The sequence below is a fragment of the Belonocnema kinseyi genome, chromosome 3, assembly GCF_010883055.1.
Source record: "Belonocnema kinseyi isolate 2016_QV_RU_SX_M_011 chromosome 3, B_treatae_v1, whole genome shotgun sequence".
NCBI classification, from domain to species: Eukaryota; Metazoa; Arthropoda; class Insecta; order Hymenoptera; family Cynipidae; genus Belonocnema; species Belonocnema kinseyi.
The window spans coordinates 104,959,027-104,982,357 of NC_046659.1; the positions used below are offsets into that span (position 1 = coordinate 104,959,027).

At 23.4% G+C, this 23,331-nt stretch overlaps 1 protein-coding gene across 1 annotated transcript; it reads right to left on the bottom strand.

The window, feature by feature from the left end:
- Positions 1–2,266: 2,266 nt before the first annotated feature.
- Positions 2,267–22,516, bottom strand: LOC117169476. Its single transcript, XM_033355880.1, has 3 exons — positions 21,932–22,516; positions 12,047–12,666; positions 2,267–2,835 (listed from the first exon to the last, which is right to left on the bottom strand). Exons 1-3 carry the CDS (start codon positions 22,220–22,222, stop codon positions 2,472–2,474), a joined length of 1,275 nt encoding a protein of 424 aa, XP_033211771.1. The 5' UTR covers positions 22,223–22,516; the 3' UTR covers positions 2,267–2,471.
- Positions 22,517–23,331: the final 815 nt, after the last annotated feature.

Genomic DNA, 23,331 nt, shown 5'->3' on the forward strand with positions numbered 1-23,331 from the left:
AATTATACAAATTTATTACAAATTAATTTACGTTTAAATCATTTAAAAAATTAACAATTTTCAAATTGTTAATTAAATTGAAAATAAAATAAATAAAAATACAAAACAAGATTCCTATATATTCAATGTTTAAAATTAAAAAAAAAAAAAATTCTGCAAAATTAAAGAAATCTTCTTAAAATCCTCCATATTCATTTTTTTTTTAATTTTTTAATCGTTATAAATCTTTTCAAATATTCTCTTAAAATTTGTTTATTAAAATAAACAAAATCATTAAAAATTTTCCTAGGAAATGTTTTTTTTATTTTTCTCAAGCCCAAATATTTCGAAAACCTTCAAAATATTTTCAAATCCATTGCAAATTTTTAAAGCTCTTGAAAATACCAGAGAATTTTAAACAAAATCCTAAAAATATTTCAATTTCTTTCACAATTTCATATGTATTTTTGACCAAATCGTGACAAATTTTGACCAAATTAAAAAATTAATTGTCAACAAGAAAATTCTATCGAAGTTTTGAATTTTTCACTAAAACGATGAATCTAAGGGACGACTGAAAAATCCCGAAAAATAAAATTCCCGAATAATCAAATTCGCGAATAATAAAATTGCCGAAAAATAAAAATACCGATTTGGAAAATTCCCAAATAATAAAATGCACGAATAATAAAATTGCCGAAAAATAAAATTCGCCAATAATAAAATTGCCGAAAAATAAAAATACCGATTTGGAAAATTCCCAAATAATAAAATGCACGAATAATAAAATTTCCGAATTGAAAAATTGCCGAAAAATAAAATTCGCCAATAATAAAATTGCCGAAAAATAAAAATACCGAATTGGAAAACTCCCGAATAATAAAATTTCCTAATAATAAAATTTCAGAATGATAAAATTACCAACAGAAAATTGCCGATTTATAAAATAACCGAATTGGAAATTTCCCGAATTGTAAAGTTCTCGAGTTTTGACAATTAGAAGTTTTATAAATGTATTTTATTGATTACAACAAATACAACAATAAGATATTAGTTTCAAAAATTATTTTTAACATTTAAAATTTCCAAGCTTATTTTTTGAATTAAAAATAGCAATAATTTTAAATAAAATATTTCTAGATAACGCATGTTTTTTTAATGTATATAAATTTATATTTCGAGTCTGTTTGAAAAACGTTACAAGGTACGTAGAAAATTTATCGAGAATTTTGTTCCAAGCGGACGTTTTCAAATATAAGGAAGGCGATACAAAAATTCAATTCTACATTGAAAGAAAAAATAATGACTCACATTTTGACGCTTTTTTTTGAAAATGTGCATAGAATTTGAAAAAAAAAATACAAAAATATTATGCACATTTCAAAAAAAGCGCAAAAATGTAAGCAATAATTTTTTCTTCAAAAGAATTAAATTTTGTATCAACTACCAAATTTGTAAAAACGTGCGCTTGGAAGAAAAAAAATATATATATATATATTTATTTATTAATTTGAAATTTAATTTTTGCGAACGCTTTTTGTATTTTTTCAAATACTTTAAACATTAAAAAAACATGCGTTACCTAGAAATATTTTATTTAAAATTATTGCTATTTTAAATTCAAAAAATAAGCTTAGAAATTTTAAATGTTAAAAATAATTTTTGAAACTAATATCTTGTTGTTGTATTTGTAATCAATAAAATATATTTATAAAAAATTCTAATTGTTAAAATTCGGGAAATTTCCAATTCGGATATTTTATAAATTGCCAATTTTCTTTTGCGAATTTTATTATTCGGGAATTTTCCAATTCGATATTTTTATTTTTCGGCAATTTTATTATCGGTGAATTTGATTAATCGAGAATTTTACAGTGTCGGGAATTTTATTTTTCGGGATTTTTCAGTCGTACCGAATCTAAAACAGAAATTATTCAACTGAAAAAATAGGTACATTTTTATTTAAAAAAACAAAATAATTTTCAACAAAATAGTTTAAATTTTTGGCAAAAAACAACTCCTTTTCATCGAAATAAAAACTTAGTTATCAATCAACTAGCTTTTTTTTCAACCAAAGAAATGAATTCTCAATTAAAATTATGAATATTCAACATACAAAAACAATTAATTAATTAACAATAGGTACAATAGAAATGTCAATTTCCCACTCAAAGTGGAGCGGTTAAATTTTCAGTTAAAAAAAAAAAAAAAACGAATTAAGTTTGATAAAAATTCATCTTTTATGTTATAATGATGAATGAAAAGTGACTAATTCTCTGATTTTTTTTTAAATTTTATTCAAAGCGCCCGATTCAAATAGGATACCCATAGGGACCAACTATTAAAAATAGGATACTTTAGGGAATATAGGGACCGGTCTGTGAGGCCTAAAAATCGAATTTCGATATCTAAAATCGAAAAAGTCTCGGTATAAACAAAAAAAAAAAAAAAGTAAAAAGAAAAAAGAATAAAAATTAGCGTTAAAATAGTAGCTAGTAATGCGCTTCCTCGATGTAACCTCTGATCGGTTTTGGTAAAGGCAGCTTGTGAATATTGTCCAGTCTTGTGTTTTGTCGAATGACGAAGCGACAGAGGTACTGGAGACTTCGCACTTGCGTAAATCGACTCACCGGTTTGGTCAGTCTCACCGGAAACGAAGGATGGCCCGGATGTCGCGGCCTCGAATAGCAAAAGACCGCCGACTGACTGCAGGACATCGAGTGATCGATCAAATCGGCCACAGATGTGTAGCCATGATTCTCCGAGTGATTGCAGAGGGAAAAAAGTCCTCCGCTGTGCTCCATTCGTGCATGCAGCAATTTGCCGGATGACTTGAAACTTAGCGTTAATAAATATCTGAAATTTCAAATTCGCGGTCAAGTTTTTTTTTTTTTTTTTCAATTTTCCCGGTCAAATGAGAATAATATGATCACATTTTTCGCAAAATGCAAAAACATTTAGAAGTAATAACAAATTTCTCACAATTATTTATCCTAAAATATTTAGAACGCCTTTTAAGAGTAAATTTGCTAAAGTAAATTACACCGCTGAACCGGGAATAGGGTTGTTTCATGATTTTAGACAAAAAAATTTTTTTAATAATAAATTTTTTGTTCTTTTGTGTCGTTCAGCAGAAAAAAATTATTAAAAATTGAAAATAGCCCATGTTTTGAAAACGGCCATGCGGCGGCGCTAGTAGTAACTTTGTTCTACGATCCGGAGGGAAATTGTCGGTCAAACTAATCCAACAGATGGCGCCACCAACAGTAGGTCCATCTTTTTCATTAAATTGCATTAAGAAATAGCAAAAATAATTAAAAACTTGATGCTGTTTGCAAATAAACAAAAAATATATGTATGAAAAAATAAGAGTAACTATTACTAATTATTTAAAAAAAGAAAGTCATAAAAATATGTAGTTTAATGCGAATAAAATTTCATTTTAAGATACATTTTGATAGCAGTTCGAACTTCATATTTCTACGATTTATTTTGCTCATATTATGGATTTTATTATTTGTTCTAGTTAAAAAAATATTTACTGTTAAAATTATTAACGTAGCTGATGAAAAAATTATTTAAAACATATACATGATCAGAAGAATTAATACAAAATATATTACTTATATCCAATATAAATATAATAATAATTAAAATATGTAAGACTACAACTTGAGTTGTAAAGTAAAGAATTTTTGTACCTTTAAAATCTTAACAATTTCAAGTTTTAAAAGAAATATTGTTAAACAGTAATATTAATTTGAATTAAAATATTTTGAGGGAATAATTTGGTATAAGTGATATTTTTTTTATTACTTCTTCTAATCATGTACATGTTTTAAATAATTTTCTCATTGAGGAATTAAATATTGTTAATTTTTTCATTAGATCCGTTAATAATTTTAACAATAAATAATTTTGTTTAACTAGAACAAATAATAAAATCAATAAGATCAGTAAAATAAATCATAGAAATATGAAGTTCGAACTGCTTTCAAAATCTATCTTAAAATTAAATTTTATTACTATTAAACTACATATTTTTATAACTTTTCCTATTTTTAAATAATTATTAATAGTTATTCTTTTTTTTATATGTATATTTTTTTTTGTTTATTTGCAAACAGCATCAAGTATTTAATTATTTTTGGTTTTTCTTAATGCAATTCAATGAAAAAGTCAGACCTACTTTTTGTGGCGCCATCTGTTGGATTAGTTTGACCGGCATTTCCCCTCCGGATCGTAAGAAAACTACTACTACATACACACACACGGTCAAGGCAGGTGGCTGATCTTTTGTCATGTAGAGCCATTAAAAAACTCTTTAAAATGTATCAAAAAACAGTTTATTTATATAATTATTGTGAAAATGATACAGTAGATTTTTCTAATAGTGTTTTTCTGTTTTTTTTTTATTGAATCATTTCCATTAATTAACGCTCCGGTATGAAAATACCCGAAGACCCCGAATAAAAGAGAAGCTTTTTGATAATTTTAAGTTTTAAAGATTTTAAAATGTGGGTTAAAAATATATAGAAGACGTTGAGACCATTTTTTTTTTAATTTGCAAGTTTTACAAATTTTTTAGGTAAACTGAATTTTGTCAGGATGTTAAAAAAAAAGTTCTTGATATTCATGAGAGATTTTAAAATTTTTAAAAAGGGTTTGAAAGATTTTCAAGCAAAATTTTACAATTTTGTCATATCACATAATTTTGGAAAAAATTTGACTAAGTTTGAGAGATATTCAAAAGTTTTGAAACGATTTAAAAATAAATAAAACTTGTAAAGTTTTTTTTCTAAATTTTGTAAAGTTTCACGAAAATGAAAGATATTTTTTGAGGTTCCTAGGAAAAATTAAAATAACTTTTTATTTCGAAAAATTAATTTGAAGAAATTATTTAAAAAGATTTTAGAAAATTTCAAAAATGTAGTCTGACGAAATTTAAAAAAAAAAAACAAGAATTTTCCTTATATTCGTGCGGAAGTTTTAAATAATTTTTTATTTTAAACAATGAAATATAGGAGAAAATTGAAAAAGGTTTTTAAACATAACAAACGATTTTCGAAAATTTCTAAAAATAGTTTGGAATATTTTAAAGGAAAATGTTTCAATATGATAAGATTACAAAATAAAAACAAACAAAAATCGGTTAAACTCAAGAAATATTTAGTAGAACTGAAAATAATTTTAAATTTTTTCAAGAGAATAAACAAATTTTCTTAAAACTGTTGGGAAAATTTAGAAGAGAGTATGGTATTTTTTTTTTTTAATTTGGAAACATACAAATGTTAAAATATTTTAGTTGGTTATTTCATTGTAATAAAAAAAATATTTAAGGATTTATCATATTCCTTGTTTGTCATATATAAATTATTAATTAACGACACATTAAATTATTTGCCTTATTTATAATTCTATTAATTGCTTATAAATTAATAATCAATTAACTATGTTGCAAAATTCTAAAAACTGAGCAATAATTTATTTGAATTTCATCTAATTCTTCTCATTTCTTTTAAATTTCTCTAAATTCACTCAAAATTTATTGTCATCAATCCAATTTATTTGAATTCTTTTGAATTAATCTTGAATCAATAATCATTTCTTGTGTTAGAAATGAGTAGGATTTCAAAAAATTTGAAATTTTCCTTGAAATTCATCCTCAATTCTTTTAAATTCTTTGGAATTCTCTTGAATTTTTTTAATTTACTTGAATCTTTCTAAATTAAGTCAATTCTGCTTAATTCAGTGAATTTTTTTGGAATTTCTAAAAGTTTTTATTTAATTAATCTTGAAGTCTATGAAACTCACCTCGAATTCTTAGACATTTCATCAAATTCTTCGAATTTCCTTGAATTTTTATAAGCTTATTTCAAAGTTAGTGAATTTAATTAAATTTTTTAAAAATTGTTTTTAATTATTCTTTAGTTCTCCTTGAATTTTTATGAATTGCATTGAATTTTCCCAATTCATATTAGTTCTTTTGAATTTCAATTGAATTGTTCCGAAATCTTCTGAATTTATTAATTTATCCTGAATTTGTTACGTTTTCAGCGCGAAAAAAGTACAGACAACGGTCTAATTTAAAATTAAATATAGATTTTGGTAGATTTCGAACAAACAATTTAGAAAGTTTTTAAGAATTTTGAAACGCTTCAGAAGAATAAAAAACATTTTTTAAGGAAAATTTAAAATGATTTTTTATTTTAATACACTAATTTTAAGAGAATATTTGAAAAGATTTATAACTATTTAAACAAATTTTTTTAATGAATGTGAAGGATTTTAAGAAAATTTCTTTAGTTTCGCAGAATTAAATAAAAAAAAATTATTTTAATGTGTCAAGATTTTAAAATAAAATTTCAAAGCATTTTAAGAATTTTTAAACCATTTAAAATAAAAATAATTTAACTTCTAATTTGAAAAGGGAATTTTCAAATTTTAACAAATTCCGAGCTAGTACTGGAAATCTTCGAAGAGAAACAAAATTCAGAATTAAAACAGGACATTTTTCCAAAGAATTCTAATTCTGAGTTGAAGCACGGAATTTTCAAATTTTAATCAATTTTGAGTTGAAAATTTTATTAGTCCAAAAGAATTATAATTTGACTTGGAACAGGGAATTTTTTAACGAATAAATTCTGCATTGACATATTCAAAAAATGAAATAAAATTATAAACTGGGACAGGAAATTTTAAAGAAAAATTCTAATTTTTAAACCATTTTAAATTATAAAAACTTTACAAATTTTTAACAAAGTAGATGCATTTTCAACTAAATTAATCAATCTTTAAGCAATAAAATTACGTGTATATCAAAAAAGATAAATTTTTGACCAGAAATGGAATAGTACCATTTTTAGTTAATAAAATTTTTTTCAAAAAAAGAAAACCTAGTTTTCAACTCAGCAAATGAATTTTCAACTGAAGAGAGTAAATATCCACAAAAAATTTACTTTCAACAAAATACATCAATTTTAATTTTTGTAAAAAATATTCAATCCAATAGTTAAATTTTAAGCCAAAAAGGGGAATTAGTCACAAAGAAGATTGATATTACCAGGAAAGTCCAACTTTCAAGAAAATAAAGAAAATTTCAAAGAAATAGTACAATTTTTGGCTAAAAAAATTATTTTACAACAAAATAAAACATAAATGTCAGCTGAAAAAATGAATTTTCAACTAAAAATATTAAATATCTACCAAAAAAGATTAACTTTTAACAAAATAAATAAATTATCCACCAACTAAAAAATTTTTAAAGGAATATTCAACCTAGAAAATTAAATTAAATATCTCAATTTTCTAATAAAGCAGATAAATTTTCGATGAAAAAATTAATTTTCAACCAGAAAATTCTATCAAAGTTTTGAATTTTTCACTAAAACGATTAATTTTGATCAAAAAACTTTAACTTTTAACCAAAAAGATGAATTTTCAACTAAAATTATAAACATTTAAGTAGAATACTTAAATTTTCAAACAAAAAGATTAACTTTTAAACAAGAAGCTTAATTTTCTACTAAAAAAGACAAATTTTTAACGGAGTCGTTTAATTTTTGACAAAAAGAAAATAAACTTTCAACAAAAATAATAAATTATTAACTGAAATGCTTGAATTTTCAACCAAAAATTATGAGTTTTCTTTCAATGAAGATTATTTTTTAAATAAAAAAAATAAATTGTCAACCTAAAATTGAATAAATAAATTTTCAGTTGGAAAAAAAATTAATTTTCAACCAAAAAAGACCAGTTTTCAACCAAAATTAGAACAGTCGAATTTTCAGTAAAAAAAAATTAATTTTCAACGATATAGTTGAATTTTCAATTTAAAAATATCAATTTTCAACCAAATAGTTGAATCTTGGTCCAAAAAGATCAGTCGTAAATCAAAATTAAAAGTTAAATTTTCAGTCAAAAAAATTAATTTCCTACAACAAAAAAACAACAAATTTTCAAACCAAAAAGATGAATTTTCCACTAAAATTATAAATATTTAACTGGAATACTTGAATTGACAACCAAAAAGATGCATTTTTAAACAAGAAGATTAATTTTATACAAAAAAAAAGAACGAATTTTCTACCAAATACATGAATATTCAAACAGACAATTGAATTTTTAACTAAAAAGGATCAATTTTCAAAAAAAAAATATATATTGTTCATTTTTTAGTCGAAAAAATTAATTTCAAACCAAAATCAATTAAATATTTTCAAAATTATATTAAGTTATTTTTTACGCTAAAAATGTAAAAATTAAATTTTTTTTAACTTAAAAGTTCTTAAATTCAAAGTTAAATGATTTTCATATTAAATAGTTTAAGCATCCTTGAAAAGCTTTAAAATTTTATTCCAAAATCTTGAGAAATCTAGAAGTTGTTTTAAATTTTTTCAAATTTAAAATTATTTTTGAGAAATTGTTTTTAAAAATTGTGAAAAGCCACAAAAGAATAAAAACATTTTCTGAAGATTCTTAGGAAAATTGAAAATGATTTTTCATTTTGAAAAACTATTTTAACAGAATATTTAAAAAGATGTTAAGAGATTTTCAGAATGGTCAAAAAAGAATTTTAAGAATTTAAAACAAAAAACAAAATTGTTTACTTTTAAATATTTCGCTCCAATTTTCCCATCTAAAATGGACATTCAAATATTGCGAATTATTACGTTTTTTTTTCTTAATTGAAAAATTTCAAAATAAATTGGTTAAAAAGTAAATCATTTACACTGAAACAATATTTTTAATTTAATAAAAGCCTTTAATTATGAATATATTATTATTAAATTATTTTTAATTTGAAAATAGTTTATAAAGTTTTAAACTGAAAATTTTTAAACATTGAACGAATTTAGAAAAGTTTTATTAAATAAATTATTGTCCAATTTCTAATATTTAAAGTACAGATCCATTTTAAAAATTATTCATTCATTTATTTATATTTAAAGTTGATAAAATAATACTGTTTTTTATCAAAAAATTTCAAATTCTGAATTATTTGGTTGAAAATTCAAAGTTCATTTCCTTGTTTGAAGATTTCTAATTTTAGTCGAAAATTTGACTTTTTCGGGTTGAAAATTAATTAATTTAATCCAAATTTTAACTTTTTTGTTTAAAATTCACAATTGTCGGGTTAAAAATTCAACTGTTTTGTTGAAAATTTCTCTTTTCAGCTTTAAAGTTAAAAAATTTACTAAGAAATTCATCTATTTTGTAGAAGGCTTTTTTTTATTGAAAATTAATTCTCTAGAATGAAAGTTTAACTTTTTTAGTTTAAAAATTCAACTATTTAATCAATAAATTTTAAAAACGAAAATATATAAACTAAAAATTTTTTAATATGGAATGATATCGCTTGAATTCTTTAAATTGTTAGGTTGAAAATTTATATAATTTGTTGAAAACTCGTCTTTTATCTTATAAAATTAATCTTCTATGTAGAAAATTGCTCTTTTTTGGAAATTTGATTATTTGGTTAAAGATTTATAATTGTAGTAGAAAATTTGATTTTATAGATAGAAAGTTAAAATTTTTAATTGAAATTTTAACTATTTAGTTGAAAATTCATATTCTCGGGTTAAAAATTCATCGGTTTTATAGAAAATTCGTTTTTTTGTAGCTTGAAATTAAAAAATTAAACTATTTTGCCGAAGTCTTTTTTTTTCATGAAAAATTAATTCTCTCAGATAAAAAATCTAACTTTTTTAGTTTAAAAATTCAACTATTTAGTCAACAAATTTTTTTAATGAAAAAATATAAACTAATTAATTTACAAAAAATTTGAAATGATTTCGCTTCCACTGTTTAAATTTTTTAGTTGAAAATTTATATAATTTGTTAAGAATTAGTCTTTTTTTGGTAAAAAATTAATCGTCGGAGGTGAAAAATTGATCTTTTTGTTTGGAAATTTGATTTGGTTGAAGATTTATAATTTTTGTAGAAAACTGTACATTTTTTTGTTTAAAAATTAATTTTTTTTAATTAAAAATTTAACTTCTTTGTGGAAAATTCAACTGATTGGTTAAAAAAGAACTCTTTTGTTAAATATTCATATCCAATAAACAATGTGGTAAAAAATTAAACTTTCTTGTCGAAAAACATTTTTTTATTGAAAATTATTTCTCTCGGATTCGAAAATTTAACTTTTTTGGTAAAAATACAATTATTTTTAAAAAAAAATTTCGAAACGAAACAAATATAGAATAAAAATTAATTTTTTTAAATATGGAATCACATCGCATCCATTTTTTAAACTTTTTAGCTGAAAATTTATATAATTTGTTGAAAATTTGTTGTTTTTTTTGTAGAAAATTAATCTTCTGTGTGGAAAATTTATTCTTTTGTTTGAAAATTTGATTATTTGATTAAAAATTCTCCCGTTTTGTCGAAAGATCATATTTTTGCTTCAAAATTCAATTGTTTGAACGATCAACATATGAATTTTGAAACAAGAAATAATTTTCTATGAAAACAATTGAATTTTTAACAAAAAAGGATGACTTTTTAACAAAATTGATGAAATCTCTAACCAAATAAATGCATTTTTATAACAAAAATAGATGAAATTTCTCTTAAAGTAGAAGAATTTTTTAATACTAAAAAAGTTGAGTTTTCGTCCAAAAAAGATTTCAGTTGACTCTGCAAGATCAAAAAATTAATTTTTTTAATAAAAAAAAAAATAAGTTTTACGAAAAAAATTGAAATCTCATCAAAAAAGACGAATTTTGTCAACCATAAAGGATGAATTTTTAGCAAAAGAGATGAATTCTCTACCAAATATTTGCATTTTTATCCCAAAAAGATTAAATTTGGTGCCAAAACAGATAAATTTGTAATAAAAAATGAAAATTTTCTTTTTTAAGTGGAACTTTATCCAGAAAAGATTTTAGTTCATTTTTCAACATCAAAACATAAACTTTAAACAAAAAGTAAATTTTCTACGAAATAGTCAAATACCTTAATTTCCAACCAAACTGTTGAACTTTTATCGAAAAAAGATGACATTTGACTTAAAACAGATAAATTTTCAATAAAATAAGAAACAAAATCAGAATTAAAAAAATAATTGAATTTTTATTCAGAAAATATTTTAGTCTTTTGTTTCAAGCCGAATTTTTAAACAAAAATAAAGACTTTTAACAAAATTGTTGAATTTTCATCCAACAGTTACATTTTTATCCAAAAAGGATTGAATTTCTGCTAAAGCAGGTGAATTTTAAAATTAACAAGAGAAAATTTCAAAGAAATAATTTAATTTTTAACCGAAAAGTTACATTGTTATTCAAGAAAGATGAAGTTTCTCCTAAAACAAGTGATTTAAACAAAAAACCTTTAAAAAATAGTTGACATTTTAAGAAAATTATTAAATTTTTAAGTAAATAATAAAATTTATAATAAAAAGGATAATCCTCCGAAGAAAGTTGTAGCGAATTTTTAAAATTCTAATCTGAAAATATTCCATTTTTAAAACTTTTAACAGGTCCTATTTTCGGAATTTTATTCCTAAATTATTCAGATTCGAGATTTTTCAATTCAAAACAAGATTATTAAAAAATTGTAAACGCTTTGAATTAGAAAAGATACAATTTCAACGTTTTCTACTGAAATTGTCAATTAAAACAAAAATTTCTATCTGAAATTTTTTAATTTGGAACGCTTTTAATTAGAAATAATAATCACTTTGAAAAATTGTATTTCAAAGTTTTTCCGCAAGAGGCGCTACGAACGACGCCAACTAACTAAATTCTAACAATTTCTGATTGTTTAAAAGATGGACTGCACTTAAAAATTCATTAAATTAAAAATATACGCTTAAAAATAGAAATCAAGAAATTTTCAAAATAAAATATGTTTGAATAACTCATTGTAAACTAAATGATAACAGAATTGCAAAAAAAAATCCCGGTTTCCCGGTCCAGCGGCCATCCTAAACAATAATTCTCAATCATTTTCATAATTAAATAAAGTAAAAAAATAGTAGAATTAACGAAAAATTCCGAAAAATAAAGTTTTCAGTAAAAAATATCAAAAAAAATTAGAATATGCAAAAAATTTTCTCGTTTACCTGTCGTCTGATGAATCTCGAACCAGAAATGCTCCATCAGATTCAGAAATTAGTTTCGAGTCAGCTTCCTCACCCGAGATTGGCCCCCAGTACCATCCATATTTGCTGAGTTTCAACAACTCTTCTGTTAGGGTCGCTTTTGTTCCATTTTTTCCCTCAAAATTATCTTTATTTAAATCGCCATAAATTGGCGATTCCATCGATTCGGCTCCTCCAGCCAAGACATCGTACTGGTACTCCTCGTTATTATTTTCGTGCGCTTGCTTTCGTAAACCGTTTTCATTCTCTTCATTCAATTCGAAATTTGTACAACTTTTTCCTTCGCCGTTTGCCTCTAGATTTAAATTTTTGGCAGCACTTTCTCCCGCTTCTTGCAAATTTCCAGATGCTGCTGCATTGAAAGATTGTGAAGCGATTAGTTCACTGAATCTGGGTACTCGCTCGTCATTTTCCCCGTTGAACATCAGGGCTGCAATGTAGGAACTGACAGGATTAGACGAACTTCTCACTTCCGGAGTCTCGAGCTGTCCTCGACTTTCTATTGGATCTATCTCGGCGGAAACCGATTTTAAACTATCATCTCTCCTGGATATTTCATTGTTTGGTTCCGATGATTTAACCTGGCATGAAACGCAACGAAACGAAAAATTTGAATTGGAATATTTAAATTATTTAATAGACAGGATGGCGGTTTTAATCGAAGAAACAAATTTCTCACCATTTCCCGGTTTACAAACATTTTTCTAGGGTCCATAACATTTTTTAAAATCGAACTCTATTCTACAATTTTTTGCCATTTAACCCTTAAAGTGCATTGTGGGTATTAGACACCCCAAGAGGATGCAACTTTTTTTTTTTATTGAAAATTCGACTTTTCTGGTTAAATACAACTGTTTTTTTATTTAAAATTGAAAAATAATTTTTTGATTTAGCAACTATTTCATTTTTCGTTGAAATCTTTATTTTTTAAAAATTCGAATACCTGGTTAAACTATTTCAGTTCTCTTTGAGATCGTTATAATTTTTTTTTAATCATTTTTTCAACTGAAAGTTTAACTATTCCTTCCTGCTTTCGTTGGGATTAAAATATTTATTTGACAATTCGACTTTTTTGTTGAGTAAAACTGTTTTTTATTTAAAATAAACATATGTTTTGAATGTATCAACTATTTTAGTTTTATTTGAGATCTTTAGTTTTTTTAGTTAATTAATTTGAAAAATGAACTTTTTTGGATGAATACCACTGTTTTTAATCTAAAATGGACATCTTTTTTTGGATTTATCAACTATTTCATTTTCCTTTGCGATCTTTATTTGTTAAAAATTCGAATACCTGGTTGAAAGTTGAACTAAGTTGATAAAAATTATTTTTTTTTTTATTAACAAATTATTTCGTTATCTGAAAATTCACCTGTTTCATTTTTTAGTTAAAAATTTATTTTTTTAGCTAAAATACCAATTTCTTTTTTATAAAATAAATTTTTTAGTTGAAAATTGATCTTCTCCGGTTTCAAAATTCGCCTTTTTGTATTGAGAAATCCTAAATTTGGTTCAATTTTTTTCTTTCTTGACTGAACAGCCTTTCTTTTTTTTTTTGCAAATGTTTATCTTTTTCTTTAAAAGTTTATCTCCTTTGTTTAAAAATTCAACTTTTTTTTAAAATTCAGATATTTTATTTGAATGTTCATCTTGTTTGGTAAAAAATTACTTTTCTGCTTTGAAAAAAGTTTAACATTTTTTGTAGCAGAATATTCCAGTTTTTTTCCAAAATTTATAAATTAGGTTGGAAAATAAACTGTTTGGTTGAAAATTGATCTATTTTTGTCGAATATTCAACAATTTTGTTGAAAATTCCACAATTTGCTGGAATTTTTTTCTTTCTTTTCTGAAAACCTTTCTTTTTTTCAAATTTGAATTTTTAATTTGAAAATTCATCTCTTTTATTTAAGGATTGAACTGAATTACCGAGAATATAATCGAGAAATAATTTATCTGAGAATTTGTGAGTCTCAGAATTTATTTTAATTAATAAAAATTGCATTTCTCCATTAACTTTTCGGTTGAAAATTCAACTCTTTTTTTGGAAGTTTGTCTTTTTTATTTTAAAACTTTATATTCTGGTGATAAAAAATGAACTGAAATATTTTCTGGATGAAAGTTTCACTCATAAAATAATTTTTTTTTATAACAAATTTATCTGCTTTAGTAAAAAATTGATCTTTTTTGAATAAAAATGCCACAATTTGGTATAGAATTCAACTATGTTGTTAAAAATTCATTCATCCGTTTCAATTGAAAAAAATCGTCTTTTTGGATTGAAAATTTGTCTTTTTGGATTGAAAATCCAATTTTTTTGGTAGACAATTATTTCTTGTTAAAAAATTCATAGTCTGATCGTGAAAACTCGAATAATATTTTTTTCTGTTAAAAATTTATATTTTAAGTTGAAAATTTATCTCGTATGTTAAAGGTTTAATTATCTTGTTGAAAATTATTCTCTTTTAATTGAAAATTCAACTAATTGGGTCAAATTAAAACTACATTGTGAATTTTTTTTATTGAAGGTTTATGTCTGGTTTAAAATTTAACTATTTAGTGGAACATACTTCTTTTTTTGGTTTCGAATTCATTTTTTGAGAGAAAATGGAACTTTTCCATTTTCTCGATTGATATTTTTTAGTCAATAATTCGCGTTTTTTTTGTAAACAAATTATTTTTTAGGTTAAAATTTCCTTTTTTTTGCGAAAAAATGCATCAGTTTCATTGGAAATTCGTCTTCTTGGTTTTAAAATTCTTTTCTTTTCTTGTATAAATTTCATTCTTTTTTTTATTAAAATATAAATTATGAAACTTTTTCGTTAACAATTTGTCTTTTTAGGTTGAATCTTCAACTATTACGTTAAGAATTCCAGTATTTTGTTAAAGAGTTATCTTTTAAAGTAGTTGGAAAAAGCCCCTAGCGCCGCCACCTTCCTTTTGTGAAAAAGTCGCAACATGTTAGATAGTTCAACTCAGATCGACAGGTGTGAATACTCAGTCGGTAACACGGCTTCATTGAAAAATTATTCACTAAAAGAATTAATAATTAATAAATATTTCACCGGAATACTTGAAATTTTTAATCAAGAAGAATTTTTTTTAATTCTTAAATTTCAAACGAAACAGTTGAATTTTCGATTGAAAGAGGCAATTTTTCAGCCAAATTGTCGAAAATTGATACAAAGTATTACTATTCTACAAAAAAGATTTTTCAAAAAATACATTAATTTTCCAACCAAATACTTCAATTTTTAACTAAAAAAAAATCAACTTTTAACGACAAAAGGAATAGTTAAATTTTCAGTTGGAGGAATTAATTTGCAACCAAATTGATGAATTTTCAACTAAAATGATGAATCCTAAACTAGAATAATTAAATTTTAAATAAAACAATTAGTTTTAAACTAAAACAATGAATCTTTAAATTAAATATTTAAACTTTCAACGGATTTTGAAATAAAAAAGATATTTTTTCAACAAAAAATGGAATAATTACATTTTCAGTCAAAAACAAAAAAAAAAGAATGTTTAACCAAATAAATTAATTTTTTACTAAAATTATGGAATATTTAACTGAAATAGTATTTTCATTTTTAATTAAAAAAAAAATATTTTTTCTACAAAAAAAGAAACAAATGTTCAATAAAATAGCTCATTTTTTAAGCAAAGAAACGAATTTCTGATATAAATTATAAATCTTCAATAAAAAAACTAATTTTGATTAAAAGAGTTTATTTTTCAACCAAGCAAATTTATTTATATCATGAAAGATGCATTTTTATTTGAAATGATGAATATTTAACTGGAATACTTGAATTGCCAACCGGAACAAATAATTTTTAAACAATGAGATTAACCTTCAAAAAAAAAAATCATTTTCAAACAAAACAAGTAGGTTTTAGATTTAAAATAGTCGATTTTCTAACAAAAAGTCGGTTTTTTTAAACAAAATACGTAAATTTTGAACTAAATAAATTAGTTTTCGATTAAAGAAGACAAATATACATCCAACTTGTTAAATTTTGAAATAGAAATGTTTAAAAAAAAAAAAATTAAGTTTGATAAAAATTCAGGTTTTATGTTATAAATAAATTTGCTTGGTTGAAAAATAAACTCTTCATCAAAATTAATGTTTTTATTGAAGATTCATCATTTATATTACAAATTTTTTTCAACTTAAAATGGAAATACTATTCCAGCCTAATATTCCATAATTTTAGTAAAAAATTCATTTGGTTAAACATTCTTTTTTTTTTACTGAAAATCTAATAATTCAATTTTTGGTTTAAAAATTAACTTTTTTTATTTCAAAATTCGTCGAATTCGTTGACAGTTTAACTATTTCATTTGAAGATTCATTGCTTTAGTTTAAAAATATTTTTTTAATTTCAAATTTAATGATTCTAGTTGAGAATTTATCATTTTAGTTGAAAATTCATCAGTTTGGTTGCAAATTAATGTATTTTTTTGTTTCATTTAAAATTCACGTATTTAAAAAAATCTATTTTTTTTTGTAGAACATTATGTTTTTCTTTGAAAGTTAAGCGCCTTCTTTAAAAAATTTTCTTCTTGGTTAAAACTTTCAAGTATTCCATTTAAATATTTTTAAATAATTAATTCTTGAAGTGAATAATTTTTCAATGAAGCCGTGTTACCGACTGAGTATTCACACCTGTTGATCTGAGTTGAAATATCTAACAAGTTGCGACTTTTTCACAAAAGGAAAGAGGCGGCGCTAGGGGCTGTTTCCAACTCCAAACTTTTCCGTCGCTTCTTCTGCTACAAGGCAGTCACGGAAAACTTAAAAGTACTTCTTTTCCTTAAAGAATAATTACTCCAAGGCACCCAACCGATGTCGGCTCATATATTTTCTTCCTTCTGCCAAAATTTCGATATACTAACTTATTTAATTTAAGAAAAAAAAGCGGACAAAATTAATATCACAAGGTCAAATTTTGAATGCGTCACAGACTACCATTTACCCTTAATTCGAAAAAATTGATAAATTGTCGCCATCTAGCTGTAGTTGAAGAGGTAAAAATATCGTGGGGTATTAAACACCCAGTATGCAGTTAGTGAGTGAAAAAGTCATTTTGGATCGAATTTTGTTGTTGAAATTTTATTGATTTTTGTTTACTTTCTAACCTAAGTATATCTAATGAAGTGAAATAATTTTTTTTTCTTGATTATTTCATACTTTTTTTCTTTGTACATGGCTTATAACTTACGGTTGCGCGTCATGCGAGAGCAGACTGTGGATGTGTTGAATAAAATATAATTGTTGAAATACAGTTATATGTCTCTTTTTTCAATTTATTGTATTTTATAGTATTACATGTCAAAGTTCCTCATTTTTTATAATAATAACTCAACTTAAAAGCAAAAAATCTGATTTATCATTTTATCATAAAATTGACTTTTTAACTATGCAAATAAATAATTTTGCAAAGCACCAATGTTGCAATATTTCTTTTATGAAATTACACTATTTCAAAAGTATAGTCATAAATTTTCAGGTTAAAATAATTAAAATTGCGTGAGTTATGAATTTTTAATTAAAAAACCCATTTTTTCACTTTTTTTCAATAATTTTTTTTAACAAACTTAAAATAGATAAATGGCTATAAAGTCAAATCTACCTTATAAAATATATCTTAAACTATATGGGATAATTTTATTGAGACAAAATATTCAATAGGGGTTAAATAAAAAATAATTAAATACGCTGGGGTGTTTAAAACCCACGATGCACTTTATCGTTTTTTTACCATGTATGCACGCTTAGAAGATAATTAATATTATTGCAACAAAAAAATATTGTTTCTCAATACATGTTAAACACATTTAAGTTAATCAAAATCTTCAATATTCACATCAAAATTTTCCATTTTAAACCTAGGGCACAAATTTGTAACTTAAACGATGAACCTTGAATCAAAAATGTGAATTTTTAACTAAATAGTTCGCTAAATTTCCAACCCAAAAGATCAAAATTAGAATAGTTAAAATGTTACATTAAATTTTGAACTTTTAAAACTGAAATTGAAAAGTTTTTAATTTAAAAATGTTGCATTCAAATGCTCAATAATTTACGCTTGTAGAATTGAAGGTACAAACATTTTTCAATATAAAAAAATATAAATCCGCGTTATCATTTTCAATGATCTAAATTTAAAAAAAAAACAATCAATAACTTTAAAATTTTCAAAATTATATCATTTTAAGGAATTTTAAGCTAGAAACAACAAACATTGAACAATTGAAAAAAATTTAACTGAACACTTCTTAAATTGGAAATTCAATTATTTTCTTTTTAAATAGTTTAAACATCCTTCGAAAACTTCAAAATTTTATTTCAAAATCTAGAAGTTATTTTAAATTTGTTTTAAATGTAAAATTATTTTGGAAATTTTTTCAGAACTTCTAAATATCTGTAAAAATTAACTGAATGTTTTCTACAATTTTCAGAAAATCCTGAAAATTGTAGAAAATTTCTTTACAATTATAAAACAAACTGTAGATTTTCGCAGATTTTAAACAAAAAAATTAGATTCTTTTCAAGAATTGTGAAAGGCTTCAAAAGAATAAAAACATTTTCTTAAGATTTCTAGGAAAATTAAAAATAAATTTTTTATTTAGAAACATTATTTTAAGAGAATACTTGAAAAGTTTTTCAAAGATTTAAACAACATTTTTAAAAAAGATTCTAGAAGATTTTAAGAAAACTTTCTAAAATTTGCATGATAAATTTTTACCTTTTTCAAAAACTCCTAAATATCTCTTAAAATTGTAACGTTCAAAGTATCTTCGAAATTTTAACGATTCCAGGTTTTTTAATTAGAAAAAAATTTTTTAAATTAAAAATTCCAAATTGAATGAGTTAAAAATTGAAAATTTTAGACTGAAACAATATTTTAAATTTAATAAAATCCTCTAATTAAGAATATATTATTATGAAGTTATTGTTAAGTTAAAAATAGTTTGTTCACTTTTTATTACTTAAAGTACAGATAAATTTAAAAAAATGTATCTATTTATTAAATAAAAATGCTTTTTATCCAAAATTTTCAACATCAAAGGCTTTTATTTTTTATTTATTCAAGTCTTTAAGAAAGAATTTAAAAAGTATTTAAATTACAAATGTAAGCTTGGAAATAAAAATTTTAAATGAAAAATTTTTCAAGTAAAAAAATTTTTATTACGCATTGTAAGCTAAATAATAGCATAACTGAAAATAATAACAATTCTACTATTTATTGAAAAAGGATTTTTTTAAATAAAAATATAAGAATTAAATGTTCAGTTAAAACAATCAATTTTTAAAACAAAAAAAACATGAATTCTGAAAAAAAATTAAATTTTAAGCCCAAAAGAGGAATTTTCTATATGAAAAAAAACGTATTTAACTAAACATTTTTTTCCAGCCAAAGAAATTAATTCTTAAAAAAAAATAAAATAGTTAAAGTGATCTTTCAACTAAAATGATAAATCTTTAACTGAAAAATTTAATTTAATCTGCCAAAAATAGAATACTTGAATTTTCAGTTAGTAAAATAAAATTTTAATTAAAAAAAAAAAGGTCAACAATATAGTTATATTTTCCATCACATAAATTAATTTTGAACCAAAAAGATGACGTTTCAACTAATGAGAGTACTACTATACCATAAAAGACAGATTTTCAAAAAAATCAATGAATTTTTAAAACAGACAAATTTCTAAATAAAAATAGACTAATTAAATTTTCTATAATTTTCTAAAATTTCTATCAAGAAAGATCAATTTTCGACAAAAAATGAAGCAATTATATTTTCAGTTAAAAAACTAATTCTGAAAAAGAAAAAACTAATTTTCAACCGAAAAGATCAATTTTCTACAAAAATAAACGATTTTTTAAAACAATCAATTTTCAAACAAAATAAAATAAATTCTCAAGAAAATAATTCAATTTTAAATCCAAAAGATGAATTTTCTACCCAAAAATATAGTTTCTATCAAATATATAATTTAATTTTAACCAAAAATATGATTTTTTTACCAAATAGTTCAATTTCCAACCCAAAAAATGAATTTTTCAAGCGAAAAAAGACTAAATTTCTACAAAACAATTAATTTCCAACAATAGTTAAATTTACCGATAAAAAATTAATTTTTTACAAACAAAAGTCGAATTTCAAAATAAAATTATGAGTCATAGACCAAAGAAATTAACTCTGAAAAAAATAGTTCAACTTTTAACAAAGATTTAAATTTGCAACCTAAAAAGATAAATTTTCAACGAAACATAATAATTGATATTTTAACCTGGAAAAGATTTTCATTTGAAATCAAAAATAGTTCAATTAAACCAAAAAGAACGAATTTCCAACAAAATAGTCGAATCATGAATAAAAACCGATTCATTTTTAACAAAATAATTAAATTTTCAACAAAAAAGTTAAATTTTCAACTGAAAAATTTTTTTACAAAAAAAATCAAATCTTCAACAAAAGTGATGAATTTTTAATTATAACTATGAAATTGTCAATTAGAATTGGTTAAATTTTCAAATAAAAAAATTACTTTCAACGAGAAAAAAAAACAACTTCAAACAATAAAATTGTAAATATTTAACTTAAGTAGTAGAATTTTAAGTCAGAAAGATGCATTTTTAACTTAAACTCTGAATCTTTAACTTAAATAATTGAATTTTTACAAAAAAAAATTAAATTTCCACCAAGAAGATTAATTTCTAGCACAAAAGACCAATTTTCCACTAAGGAAGATTATTTTTCAACCGGAGAGATGGATTTTTAACTAAAATTATGGAATATTCAACTGAAAAAATAGGTACATTTTTATTTTAAAAAACAAAATAGTTAAATTTTTGGCAAAAAACTCCTTTTCATCAAATAACTTTTTTTCAACCAAAGAAATGAATTCTCAATTAAAATTATGAATATTCAATATAAAAAATTAATTTTCAACTAAACTAATAAATATTGGGAATACAAAAATTTTTAACCGAAAAGAAGAATTTTTTAACAAAATATGCGAATTTTCAACGAAATTGTTAAATTTTTTATTTAAAAATACCAATTTTCAACCAAAAATGGACATCCAAATTTTCAGTGGAAGGAATTAATTTGCAATCAAACTGATGAGTTTTTAACTAAAATTTTGAATCTTCAACTGAAATAGTTGAATTTTATACTAAAAAGATGAATTTTTAACCATAAAGATTATTTTCTAGTAAAAAAACGCAAATTTTTGCACAAATTACATAAATTTTGAAAATAGTTTAATTTATAAATAAAAAAGATCAATTTTTTAACAAATAGTTGAATTTTAATCCAAAAATATCAAATTTCAACCAAAAGTAGAAGTTAAATTTTCCATTAAAAATCGAATTCTCAACAACAAGAAAAACGGATTTTCAGGAAAATAGTTAAATTTTTTTACTGGAATAGTTAAATTTTTATATAACAGTGATAAATTTCCAAATAAAATCGTAAATATTTAACTGGAATAGTTGAATTTTAAACCGGAAGATGAATTTTTATTTGAAATGATGAATTTTCACAACAAAATTAATTTTTAACAAGAGTTTAATTTTCAACCAAATAATTTTATTTCCGATCTGAAAGATGAATTTTCAACTAGAATGATAAATATTTAACAGTAATGCTTGAATATGATAATAAATTTTTTTTTTATATAAATATGTTATGAATTTTTTGAATTTAGAAATATGCTACAATACAGAAAATTGTTGTATAATCTATAAAAAAAATGTTGGAAAACAAACTAAAAAATAAACTAAAAAACTGGTAAAATTACTATTAATAATTAAAAATATTCGCCAACCTTTTGTTTTGATCTGCTCGGCACGAGTTTCCTGATTTGCAGTCTTTTCTTAATATTTTTAAAAAATCCAGGACTCCTTCCAGAAGGAATTTCATCTCTGCCATCCCCAGATCGGATTTTCTCAATAGATTCTAAATTTTCCTCATTTTTCAAAGAAACATCTTTCCGGCTTTTCGAAGGAAAACTGAAATACTTTCCATTCAATCTCGAAAATTTGGAACTCTGCTTTCCCTGACTCGTCTCACACGATCCATCTGCGACTTCGCTTTCCGCGGAATTTGAATTCAGCATTGCTTCTACTTCACAAATTATGAGAAACTATCAAAAATCAGACGACACTGTCAATTTTTTCCGTGTCTTTCAACGATCTCAACCCACGGTTCTTTGTTGTATTATTATTACAGAGGTTACGTCAAAATGAGACGCCATATAATTTTCCACCTACATGTTTTCACTCAACATTCAATTACTTTGCATTGTTTACGAGCCATTCCGGCATAATTACTTCGGCAGATTGAGCATTATTTAACCCGTTGGGTATAATTAATAAAATCGTTTAAAAAAAAAAATGAAGTAACCTCACAACAAAATTCGACACTTTCTTTGATCATCTGTCATCGGACATAAACAATGTGAAACTAAGAAGGATGACGTCATGAAAATTTTGTGCTCTGGGGGAGTTTACCACTCGCCAGAGTGCGCGATCTGTTTGTGTCCGTGTTCTGGGAAAATTCAAATTTAATATATGAAAAATAGCTTTTTCTGTACGAAGTATTGACAAAGGCTTATATTTTAGTTGTAAAATAAAGTAAAAGAGTTAGGCATCACATTTTAAGGGAAAAAACTTAATATTTTAATTGCTGGTCACTTTTTCTTGCGTATTTCTGAATTTTATATACGTAATATTATTGTTCGCTGACTAAAACTCAAAGTACGCGTTTTTATTACATTCTCTTTTTTTCACAAAATAGTTGAACTTTTAACTAATAATGATTTTTTATGACACATGCATGATTTCGGTTCTCTTCGAAGCCTATGAAGCGGGGCTAAACCTCTACTTTTTACTCCCTAGGGAGTGAAAAGTGACGTCAGAGGTGAGTAATGAAAATTATACATCTATGAGCTTGCAATTTACGATACTCAGCCCACTCACAATAAAAACTCAGAGGAAATTTTGGTTTAGGATAATAGAATGTTGCGGTAATTCATGGAAAGTTACCACATACAACTGGTTACATTACCATAAAAGACAGAAAATGTCCATAAATTTCTGGAAATTTTTGAACATTTCCAAATTGAATTTTGGATAATTTACCCATAAATTACCTGTAATCGTACCAAACATTTCATAAATTTCCGGAAATTAAAAAAATCTTTAAAATTGAATGTTCAGTCATTTA

Excerpts from the sequence above, each read along its gene's own strand:
- LOC117169476 (XM_033355880.1), bottom strand. The coding sequence starts at position 22,222 with ATGCTGAATTCAAATTCCGCGGAAAGCGAAGTCGCAGATGGATCGTGT. Across the intron at positions 12,667-21,931 it reads CGAGCAGATCAAAACAAAAG|GTTAAATCATCGGAACCAAA; the intron begins GTTGGCGAATAT and ends GTTTCATGCCAG. Across the intron at positions 2,836-12,046 it reads CGAGATTCATCAGACGACAG|ATATTTATTAACGCTAAGTT; the intron begins GTAAACGAGAAA and ends TTGAAATTTCAG.